Source organism: Trypanosoma equiperdum (genome assembly GCF_001457755.1).
Source record: "Trypanosoma equiperdum strain OVI genome assembly, contig: ctg_631, whole genome shotgun sequence".
Lineage (NCBI taxonomy): Eukaryota > Euglenozoa > Kinetoplastea > Trypanosomatida > Trypanosomatidae > Trypanosoma > Trypanosoma equiperdum.
This window is the reverse complement of record NW_027124567.1, coordinates 61,325-73,071: the sequence shown is the minus strand read 5'-3', so window position 1 is coordinate 73,071 and position 11,747 is coordinate 61,325. Positions and strand designations below refer to the sequence as shown.

Sequence of the window (11,747 nt, the reverse complement as noted above, 5' to 3'; positions counted from 1 at the left end):
AAAAAAAAAATGAATGGGGAACCTCTTGTGTGTTGTTATGTCTCTTGTCATGCCCGCACGGGATGTGACCAACTGGTTGACACCCAGAATTGATGGTTAAAGAGAGATTCTGTAACTTTCTGTTCAAACTAAAGCCCTGGTGACTGACCGATATCGCGTATGCCATGTAATGTGTGCGTGTGTGCGTTTGTGTCTGTTGTTTAATGATAGATAGGTGACCCCAATCGGTAAATATTTGGTATCAAGGACACTTCCGTCTTTTTTTTTTGGCTAATTTTTAAGTGTATCCGAAAATGTTGCTCTGTATGTGTAATGTTAGCATGACTTCTTTCCCCCACCCTCTGTATTAAATAAACGTAGTAGGTTGTTTATGTACTTTCTGGTTTACTTTTTTGCGACAAATTCTCCTTCTTCGCTTCTTTTTTTTTTTTGAATGTTATCCAGAGCTACGGGACGGAAGAGTGTAGCGTGGTCAAACGTCCTTCGGTGTATTTAACCAGACAGCGCTGAGGAGGAAGTGGCTGCTACCCTCTAAAGGACAACGTGGCTACTGTTTTTCCACCGGGCCGGTCCGTCGCTTGACAACATTAGAGGAGATAGCTACGACAGCACCAACAAAAGAAGAAGAGTTTGGAGACCAAACACGAGCACACACACACATACACGGATATATATATATATATATATAAGTTATAAAGACTATAATTTACACAATATAAGTGTGTAAAAACAGAAGGTTGAGGAATACATAACGAAGAAGGTGTGGGAAAGGGGCACACCGGTACACAAAGTTGACTGAACCCGTCCATTTAAGAGCTGGAAAGAATGAACAGCAACAGTCTTCTGGGGGAACTGGCGAAGGAGTGCGCTCCTTTGCTGCTCGCTCCTCGCGCTGACGATCCCGACGCTGTTGTGCGCCGTCTGCGGATTCTTCCAGCTGATGGTATTTATCGCTGTTCCAGCCGTGATAGCATAATAACTCCCTACGTGTTTTCGAGCGACGCAGAACACTCGGCACCACCTAACCACTCACTGACGCCGGAACAATCGGGTAGCGTGGTCACTTCCGACATTCTAGGAATTTCGACTGAAGTGTGTCCACTTCAAACAGCCCTCTCACTCGCTTCGATTGAATGTGTAGCCGCAAATCAGAAGCATTTATTCGAACTGAATGTCTTTCTTCAGCTGCTGCGCCAGGCACCGGCGAGTTACACTAGTTCTTTATTTTGGAGTGTGCTTATTCGGCGGCTTGGGGAGCTAGGCTTCTACGAAATAATGAAAGGAAATATAAACACCCTGTGGGCGAGAATTGGCCGACAGTTGCTTCGCAGTGGAGAGATGTTCAACGCTTTACGCCTTCTTCAAACTTCCTGTGATGTTGTTCTACACTACAGTGAGCACGCTGTGCAGTATCCTCCGGACGCAACGTTGCTTGGTGAGTTCGCTGTGCTCGCTCGTCAGATGTGGGCGGAGAGTTCGTCGCCCGTGGTGAGGCGCTGCGCCCTTGTAGTTTCTGCTTTTCTGACAAAGTTTGCCGACTTGGTACCACTCGACCTGTTGAGCGACGCCAGCGAAACAAAACGTGATGCTCCCCACTTACTCGCGGTCGTTGCGAAGGCACCTACACTTTTCAAGGAGGAGGAGGAAACCGCTGCCGCGGGGGAAAATCTTCGTGTAGTATTAACAGTCGCGTTCACAACTACAGCTTACTCAATTCCCACCACGATGTACTTTCGTGGTGAGGGCCCTCAGTCCGCCTCGTTGTCACTTGTTCAACACCGCTTTGCTTCGGCACTCCACCAGCTGCTGGTATTAGCTTCATATGGGTTCTGGGATCATTTTTCTGCCGAATCACTGCTCTCTTTGACTGAGGCGTCGGCTGTTTACTCGCGTTTGTGGAACTCTTTTCCCCCCAAGATGTTCACGCTCTGGGGTCGTATATGCCAAAATAATCTTGTGACCTCCTGCAAAATGTACACATCGTCCCTCTTCAATTATTGTATTTCCGCCGCTGCTTATCATTACAGTCTCGGGGAGTTGGAGGGCATTACTCGTCGTTATGCCGTAGGGGACGTCTCGCACGGTGGGGAGCCGTCAAGTACGGAGCCACTTCAGGCAGCAGACGAAGGGCAAAAACGTGGAAGGCAGCAAGAACAGCATGAGGATGTAAGTGAAAGAATCCTTGGGAGTGGTGCTGACGCCTGTGAGAAGCTTGACATTACTCCACACTTGAGGGAAACATTTCGATTAATGGTTACCGGATGGGGCTCGTTCCAGCCCGGTGACAGGAATTTTCTACGCAGTGGTCTCGTTGTGTTGCACGTGTTGTTGCTTAACTACCCGTATCAACTGGAGGAGTTGGGGAAAGCAATTGGATTTGATGTAGGCCAACTGCTTCATGGCATTGTAATGGGTCTTTTAGCAAGCGACGTTGATAGTGCACAAATAATGGAGACGGTTTACTCCATCATTTTCCGTTTTTACGAGATGTTCGACATTTTCGATGTCGTTTCCAACCTCTTGCCGCCACAGGTGATGGCCGATGTGGGCCTAAAGTGTGAAACAACAGAAAAGGCGCTTATGCAAGCACAGCTTTATGGGGCGCTGCTTGAAACGCATGGAGAGGACATATCGCCTCTTCCTTTACTGGAAGCAGCAACACACATAAGCCGTGGCGCCATTTTGCGCTTCTCCTCCGCCACTTCATTTTTTGTTAAGTGGTTCACTGTTACTGAAAGGTCACTTTTGTTGCAACCGCGAGACGCCCTGGTCGACCTGTTCTCCCTTAAGGGCGCCGGTGACAAGTTGGTTCAATGCCTCTGTGAAGGTGCTCTTGCCCTTGTCCGTGAACTTCAGTCGGGTAACGTAATTATCGACGGGTTTCCTGTGGCACCGGTGTTGGAGAGCGTTATCAGTTGCATTTCTTCCGCTGTCTTGTATGGAGGTCAACAAAACGCATTGGTTGCATGTGCCATTGCCGTTCACGGTGAGGGCGACGTCCCCGCCTCTCTCATGTTGTTCTGTTTAGTATTTGCCGCCAACGCAAATATTACCTTACTAGAGTCCTCTGCCAGGCTACTGGCGTACGTTGTAGAGCATTCGGATGAGGGGCTCTTTACCACCCTGAGACTTCATACCTCGATTGAGATGAAAAAACGACTGCTTGCAGGGTTGCATCAACAACTGGGGTCGGCCGCCTCTGCCGATTCTACAGGCGCAAGGATGGTGCGTCTTGCGACTCTCCACCACCTGCTACGCTTTGACCCAGCCGCATTCTATTACCTCATGGCTGCTGAGGACCACGGAAAGGAATCCGCGGAGCTACGAATTACGCCCTTCTTGCGTGATGTTGTTAAGTCTTCGGACACTACGGCACTTGAGAAATCGGAAGCCCTCGCTTGTCTCAAAGCACTTGACGATGTGGGTGTTTCTACAACCGAGGTTGCAACCCTGTTATCAAATATGCGGGTCGATTCTCCGATCACCGGGGGTGTTTTAACTGCTGCGGCAGTTTATTATGCCTGCGGCGTATACTTTCATAAGTACAAGTTGGACGGTGGGGAAAGCAGTGTGGCCCCAACAGGGAAGGGAGTAACTCAGCGGTTGAGGTTGTCGGATTCTTTTACGGTAAACATGATGCAAGGAAAGGTATTGATAGGCCCCTCAGATGAGGCGTGTAAGATGCTGAAGTTCAGCTGTGAGGCGCTAAAGCAGTGTATTAGTTTTTACGAGCAGACCGCAAAGCATCTTCGCTATGGTGATGCCAATAATGCCACAGTACTACCCTCCATTGACTCCTACCCGGCTGCACATTCTCCTCTGGTTCTTTCGGTTGCAGGAACCGCTGGCCGCTCCGCAGGTTGCACCGATCGTCGGTGTCGGTCTCTGGTGGATCCAAGACAAATGTGTAATGGACAGGCAACGTTTAGCTCGTGCCTTCTTGCTGCCGAGGGAATTTCCATGTGGGAAGGGGTGGCCAATGTCGATTTGGACCGCCTGGCATCGGCGCTGGTGGCAATTACTCGCCTCACTACATCGATTGAAGCTGCGTTGTGGATTTTGTACGGAGAAAAGGAAGTAGACTCAGTAACCGCACAGCTGCTTGAGGCTGCACTTTGTGCTGTGCAGATGTTAGGATCACCAGTTCCGCAGCTTCGAGATCAGGTGTCGGCGTGCCTAGATGGTGCACTGACGTTGGCGCAAACTGCAGCAGTCATACTCACTCGAATGCCTAGTGACGGGAACTCGCTTTTGCGCACTGGAGAGTTCATCGGTCTTTTTTCCGTTTTCGTAAAGACTTTATCTCTTTACCGTGACGACGACGATGTTATTTCGAGGGGTCTCAAGATCGTTGGAGTGTTTAAACCTGTAGAGGTAGCTGACGAGGAGGTGGTGATACACATTTTTGACACAATCGCATCCGTTGTGGAAAGGCATGCTTCGTCAAGTCCGACCGATTTCCTTGTGCCTATAGTTGCTCAGGTGACTGTGATTTTTACCAGCATTGGTGAGTTCTGTCCAACCAAGTGCGCGCTCGGCATTGTGAATAACCTATGGTCTTGCGCGATGAACGTCTCGCAAATGATTGTTATCGCTGATCCGTGTTCGCCGCTGTCCAACAAGTTCGACGTTATTGTAGAAGCTGTGAGGGCCATTTTGTTGCAGTGCGACGGAATACTGGGGTATCTTTCATATGATCGAATAATGCCTATGGCCACTGCTCTCGGGCAGCTTAGTAACGCAAGCTGCTATGATGCGTTGGATCATCTTTATAAACCACAGGCCTGGCATGGGGCATGGTTATCATTGCTTCGGTTATTTCACGCCGTTTTGATCGGTTGTGGCGGGGGCAGTGAAAATACGTTGGGGTGGCTCTCGATCATCTCGAGCTGGGCGACGACCAGCCCACGGTTTCGGGAGGCCGTTTCTGGCTTCACTTATTGCCGCGGTGGGGTTTCAAGAAGCTCCGGGCCTCATTCATGGGAGTGGCAGGAAATGCACATTGCAACATTGATCATCAGTTTGTTGTCTAGCCTGGGTACCTCCACCGCACCACTGACACCACATGTTCAGCGCTGCTTTTGTCGTATTCGCCATTTTACCTGTCAGACAACGGGTACACCGTGCGCCGCATCTTTAAACGAACTCTTTTTAGCCACTGTGCGCCACCAGCTCTCATATCTCATTTTCCACTCCCCGCCATCGGGTTATATGGAGGGTGAGCCGCCCATTGTGACCATTTCCCGGTATCGCTACCCTTCAAATGGTGAGGCATCGACATCTGATGGTTTACTTCTGCAGAAGGCTGCCAAAGTGAACGAAGGGGACCAGAAGGAGGAGCAACTTTCTTTCTACACCCTGCGGTGTTTCATATTTCGAGAGTTAAGTATTCTTCGAAAGAGCTGCCGTGACGACTCGAGTGCCACAGGTGCCCTTACCTCTCCCGACAATACTCCTGTAATGCGATCCAGTTCCCTGAACACAAGCACGGACGGTTTCTCTGATATTGATGTTCGTGATGGGGGTTTGCAGGTGGTTGCACCGCACCTTCTCAACGTTCAGCTCGCTCTCATTCTTTTTGTGCGTAACGGCCATTTTCAGGTTTTCCAACGTTGTTTGGATCTGTGGGAGCAGCAGGAGCTTGTCGAAGGGTTGGATGAGCTTCATCGCTTTCTCAATCTGCTGTCGCACTACGCACGTCGCCTTGAGAGTACAAAGTTGATATCGGTGGTGGAAACGGTACAGGAAGAGTTGCAGGGACTTGCCGAAAGACTCCGCAGTGGAGCGACTTCATGGCGGACGACAGGAGCCACGTTGTGATTATTGTTGTGGATGAAACTTTTTGGTTTTGAATGTGGGAGGAGAAACGGTGAAAGCAAAAAAAAAAAAGAGGTCCGATGTCGCTACTCGTTGTACTGAAAGTAATGCTTAATAGAGCCGCTGGGTAAGTTCGAAGAGATGTCCGTTTAAAGAAAAAAAATACCCGGTCGTTGTGCACTACCGCCTTTCGTAGGGTTGTCGAAGCGTAGCAGACTTTTGTGTGAGTTGTTGTTTTTAAATTTGTTTTTCAAAAAATAATGTCCATCATCGTTCGTTCAAAAACTGATATTTTCTCCAATGCTCACCTTTTTTTCACACTTCATTTTTTAAAAAAATCATTGCGTGCTTAACACGGATAATACAAACACTTTGCCTAGCAGGTAGGGCCTTTTGTGTTTGTGCTGCAATGACATCCAGTTTTCTCGCACATCCCAAAGTCCTTTTGATGGGACTGCGCAAGTCTGGAAAGACCAGCATACAAAAGGTTGTATTTGAGGGTATGCAGCCGCACCACTGTGTGGACCTTACAACCACCGTACAACCGGAGAAGAGTACCGTTTGCTCCTATGACTTTGTGAACTTTGAGGTGTGGGACTTTCCGGGGCAAACTGACCCATTCGACTTAAACAACACGGTTCACTACGACGTGGGTGTCCTCTTGGAGAACTGCGGTGCTATCGTTTTTGTGATGGATTGTGGTGAGTTGATCGACGATTCCCATGCTCGTCTCGTGGAAACCGTATGTGCTGCTTATGACCGTGATCCAGAGCTCTCAGTGGAGGTGTTTATACATAAAGTGGATAAATTAAGCGAAGATCATCAGGCTGATCTGCTCACGAGTCTTCAGCGACGTGTAGAGGCTGAGGCAAGACAGCGCCTAAACGCCACCGCGCAGTTGCGCTTGAACTTCAACCTAACGTCAATCTATGACCACTCTGTTTTCCAAGCCTTCTCGTCGGTGGTGCAGAAGCTCATGAAACTGCAGATCCCTTATATCACAGAGCTTCTGCAGATTCTAAATAGTAATAGCAACTTGGATCTCTCTTATTTGTTCTTGAGTAGGTCCAAAATTTTCTTGTCTGTGGACGAGCGAAATCGTGTCAAGACTCGCACATATGAAATTTGTAGTGATGCTATCGAGGTAATGATGGGAATGAATCGTATTTATAGCAAGGGGAAGGAACAGGGGGAAGGTGATGAAGAAGAGGTAAGCAGTGGTGCCCGGGGGACGGAAGCTGAGGTTTATGCCGGAGCAAACATTGTAATCAAACTTAGTAGCGATGACTGCATTTACGTTAAGGAGTTGCCAAACTCTCTTACACTCGTGTCAATGGTAAAAAATGAGTCCTTTCGTAACCGAATTCTCATTGATCATAACATCTCAGCATTCTATAACGCTGCTTATAGTATTTTCCGACGCAACTAGGGGTATTGAGTATGACCACACTCCTCCTTTTTTTTTTCTGTTCTTTTTTTTTTTCCCCGCGTGTGCGCGGTTTTGACCTGCGCATCCCCAGCGACTTGTTTGTCGTTTCTGCAACCCAGTATTCTCCCTCGTCCTTCACTTATTGGATTGTTTCGTGATATCCAAGTCACGGGAAGAGCGCTGTGTTTCGCCCTCCTGTTGATTTTTTAATTTGTGTTTATGGTCACGGATGGAGTTACACAGTTATCATTTCAATTTCTTCCTCCCTCTTCCAGTTCTCCTTTCTACTGTTTTTTTTTGTTCTTGTTTTGGACAACCGCTTGTGCGCCACCAGTTGCGTCATGCAGTTTGCGTTTCAGTTGGGTGTTGGCAAGCCGGGGAAGGGAGCACACAAGTGAGGACGAAGGGTAGAAGAGACGAATGTCTTTGCAGTGCCTCTTTTTCTTTTTTTTTTATTTGTTTCTTCTTCTAACTTTTTGAAACATTTTTTTTTTCGGGTGAATCCGCACGAGGCCTCTGTCGGCGTATCTGTGTTCCCCTTTGTTTTTGCTTTCCCTTAACCTCCCGCATCATTCAGTGTTAACACCAACTACACTATTTTTCCCATGTTGCTTTGTTTACCTTATACACATACATATATATACATATATATATTAGGAGTAGGGGAAACACGGAGGGTAAAGGACAAAGAGAGTCTGACCAAAAAAAAACAACAACAACAAAAACAACAAAAAACAGGTGCAAAATAACCAACACCGCACTTGTGAGAGGACTATCATCGGGACTGTCGAATAAAAGTGTGTGATTTTTGAAAACATTATTGCCGGGAAACGTAGAGACTCGATCCAAACCAAACAAACAAATAGGGGAAGAATTATCTGGATCAACAGAGCCATCTGAACCCGAAGGGAATATATCTCGAGGTTCTGCACCACAACTTGGAAAGAAGGAAGGAACAAAAGAGAAGGAATAACGGAAGGTGGAGAGGAAAAAAAATAATAAAAGAAAAAAAGAGGGAGAGAGAGACCAGTTGGACAACTGCTATCGGAGGGAAATATAGCGCCACTAATTTGAAAAAAAAAAAGAAAAGGGTCCAGTTTAAACGAATGGACTGTGTGTATAACTCAGTGGGCCCCCTGTCGCCCTTCTTATGGCCTGCGCCACATGCCAACTTGGTGCCACCTGGTTATTCACCAGGAACCGTGGCTGATACAATGCTTCACATCAGTGACCTCACACTCAGTCTCGATGTGCTCGCAAAAGCATTGGATCACTCATATCATCCCGTTCTTTACGCGATGGAGACTCATCAGCTTCACACACGGGTACTTTACAAGCGTCAGTTTGATTTGATGCAGTATGGAATGGTGCTGGACGAGGTGGAACGGCTCGTTATTGTCAGGATGCCTGCGCTCTGTGGAGACTCCGGTAAGAAAGTTTCACAGGAATATGCCGCACTTTGTGAGGACGATCTCAACAGCGCTCCATGTGCCCGCCATCCCATTCTTCCTGAGCATTGTCTCATAGTTTATCAACTTCCTGCCAAAGGTGATGGCAACGATGCCGTGCCTACGCCGTTGTTCCGACTTGTGTTTCGAAACGAGTCCTTTAACGAGAGTATGAAAAGAGAACTTGCAGATAAGTTTCCGCTCTACCGGCTTCGTTCAGTATACGTGTCACACAAGATGTATTACCCCCTCCGTCATCAGGTACAATTGTATAATGAAGCCTCAGCTGAGAGTGTGGATTTACCCGACTTTGATTTGGAAGAATCCTTAGGGTTGAAACCACTCCGCCAACTTCTCACAGCATGGATGATGGTTTTGGAAGGAATTGCACCTTCGTGGTTGGTGGACAAGGGTGTTGGACCCGATGTTGTTACTCTTTTTCTTGCCCACCACAGGCCAGAGGGAAAGTATGATGTAAAAGAGGTGTTACAGGCGTACGACCAACTTCCTGTAGAAAATCGCGTTCGATGTTCCTATTACTTAACAGCAAAGCGTATGGAACAGCGCATCAAAGTGATGCCGCGTTTCCCCAACATGATAAACACGTGGAGGAAAGGTTCCTACGATGTGGAGTACTTCAGCGAAGTTGCTTCCGGGACCGAGCCAACGAAATGTTTGGCGCCCTGTTTCCGGATGTTGCTTTGTAACAGGAAACCGGGAAGAAACTATGTTGAGGATGATGAGGTTGCCGCATTCATACCAACAGATGCAGAATGCGAACCACTGCAGGTCTACAACACACTGGCGGCGGAACGATTACGCTTATGGGTTCTCAAAGGTCTTCTCACGGCCGAGCTGCATGGTATACACAACCTTATGATTGAATTTGATGTCGCCATGGTGGTTTCCGAATGTGTGGGTCTCCTTTGGGGCGGGGATGAGGAACAACGCCGGCGGGAGGTTATATTTCATGTATGTAAAATTATTGTAGAAACCGTAGAAGATTATGTGCAGCACAGCGGTGTTATCTGGTGTGCTACCATTGTCACGTCCGATGAAGAATCCATCCGGTCTGCAGAACTCTGCAAGGATATTTTGGAGGTCACGCAGATAGCAAAGGCCCGTGTCGAGATTGAAGAGGGACTGCGGGTCGCTTCAAGTGGGAAGGAAGATACTGAAGAGGCCCCATCCGCATCCTCAGAAACAGGTGTTAGCACGCCAGGTGACGAAAAGGAGGCCCACGAACAAGTGGATGAAGTTGCGGCGGATCCGGTTGATAACCTGTTGTACATCCCAGGAACATTTCAGACTATAACTAATTGTCAGATAGGAGTTGTTCCTTGCAGGCAACCATTCATCACTGCTTCAAAGATTTCAGAAGATGTGAGAGATCGTGCAATGCGTTGTGGTGTGCGTCTCAGTGATGCCGAACTGTATCCTATCTTCCTTGCCCTTTCTGGTGGAGAAGAGACGGTTCCCATAAGTAAAGTGGTGGGCCTCATTTTGGAAAAGCAGGAGGAGGCAACCAATACTGGTGGCAGGAGGGCGAGAGGAAGTTGCAGTATGTTGTGGCCTCATGATCATCCGATATGTGCACTTGACTTCTGTGGTGTGCCATGGGATGTGGTGAGTGTTACAAACTTCGTAAAGGGGTTCCAGAGGCGCCCATACCGTGCATGGGGGACAAAAGATTACAGAGCGTCACTCATGATGTCTGGCCGATGTGAAGAGTCGGACACACTGAATTATGTGGAATTCTCAATCATGATGCTTGCATTAGCTCGCCAGTAAAAGGTGGAATGTGTTGATGCCGATCATTTCTTCAGTATTTGTTTCCCTGTATTTACCACCCTCTCAATTCACTTGTTGTTTCATGTTTTCTTTATGTCACCTCAACTGTTGTGCGCGTGGCTTCGTCGCCATTTTGGTTGTCAAGTGCAGATGGTAGAGGGAGGAAAAAGGCGCACACTTCAGTTGAGCGCTCGTTTCACTATGTATTCTATCACCTTCTTCTGTTTTGTTTTTCATTTTTCGCTACTTCAATGTGTACATGTCGTCGATGATTAATTCTTCCCGATGTGTGCTCCTATGTATGTCTGTGAGCAGGAGGGAAAGGGCGGGTGTGATGCTTGGAGGTAAAAAAAAAAAAAGAATCGGTAGCTTGCCTTCTTCTTTCCCTCCTTCGAAGAACAACGAGCGCCTGCTGCAAAAACAATTTTTTCTCTGTTTTGCATTTAGAAGGTTGTTTCTTCAGTTATGTCGCAGAAATGTAGGTCCGACAATCTTCTTTTCTTTTTCTTTTATCTCGTTTTGTAGATCTCTACCACATGTGCGTATGCCAAAGGTGTAATTAAAGCAGGTAGGAGGAACGAGAGGAAGGAGAAAAAAAAAAGAACATAGATTTATATTGTTCCCCTACATCGGAGCAGACTACGTCTGTAATATGCGGAACCAACCTTCTCTGCACTTTACTGTAAATGTCTGCGAGATCACGTGATGTACACAAATTGGCTGCGTTCCTCTCACCACGTTGGATGCTGGAAAGGACACACAAACGAGGACAGAGAAACAATAACAACAACAAAAAAAAAAGAAAAGAAGCAACAACTTATGATGACAATATTATTTCTTACTTTCTGATCCGTGATTTGATTGACACAAGCACTGTCTGTGCGAACGTATCGAGAACCTGATTATATTGTCTTTAAAAATCCCCTCCTTTACATTATTTCCCTCCTTTACCTTATTTTCCTATCTCTTATACATGACGAGACCGAACGGTAACTCTCTGGAAACTCATCCCCTCTTTTCTGTAGATGTGTTTCCTCATCGGTTCCCGGAGAAACCCTTTACGAGTTTCCTTCAGCGCAACTCAAACTGTCTGTTGGATTGTTGTTTAGTTTTAGGACCAACCTTGTGGGTTTATGTGGAAGAATGAGATTGAGAAAAAAGGTATGACGATTGTTTTATCGATATGTTTTGTGTCTATTTCTCCCCTCTTTTACTGCACTTGCCTTCGTTTCATTCGTGTTTTCTTCACGTTGGTTTTTTTC

General features: G+C 47.2%; 3 protein-coding genes across 3 annotated transcripts; all 3 read left to right on the top strand.

The window, feature by feature from the left end:
• Nucleotides 1-825: 825 nt before the first annotated feature.
• TEOVI_000288300 (nucleoporin, putative) lies at nt 826-5,820 on the top strand (the record flags this gene model as incomplete). The annotated part of the gene is made up of 1 exon (XM_067225881.1): nt 826-5,820. The coding sequence occupies one exon, from the start codon at nt 826-828 to the stop codon at nt 5,818-5,820; it is 4,995 nt and encodes a 1,664-aa protein (XP_067081982.1).
• A 406-nt stretch (nt 5,821-6,226) lies between these two features.
• On the top strand, nt 6,227-7,246 carry TEOVI_000288200 (ras-like small GTPase, putative; the record flags this gene model as incomplete). Its single annotated transcript, XM_067225880.1, has 1 exon — nt 6,227-7,246. The coding sequence occupies one exon, from the start codon at nt 6,227-6,229 to the stop codon at nt 7,244-7,246; it is 1,020 nt and encodes a 339-aa protein (XP_067081981.1).
• A 1,106-nt stretch (nt 7,247-8,352) lies between these two features.
• TEOVI_000288100 (paraflagellar rod component, putative) lies at nt 8,353-10,485 on the top strand (the record flags this gene model as incomplete). Its single annotated transcript, XM_067225879.1, has 1 exon — nt 8,353-10,485. One exon carries the CDS (start codon nt 8,353-8,355, stop codon nt 10,483-10,485), a length of 2,133 nt encoding a protein of 710 aa, XP_067081980.1.
• Nucleotides 10,486-11,747: the final 1,262 nt, after the last annotated feature.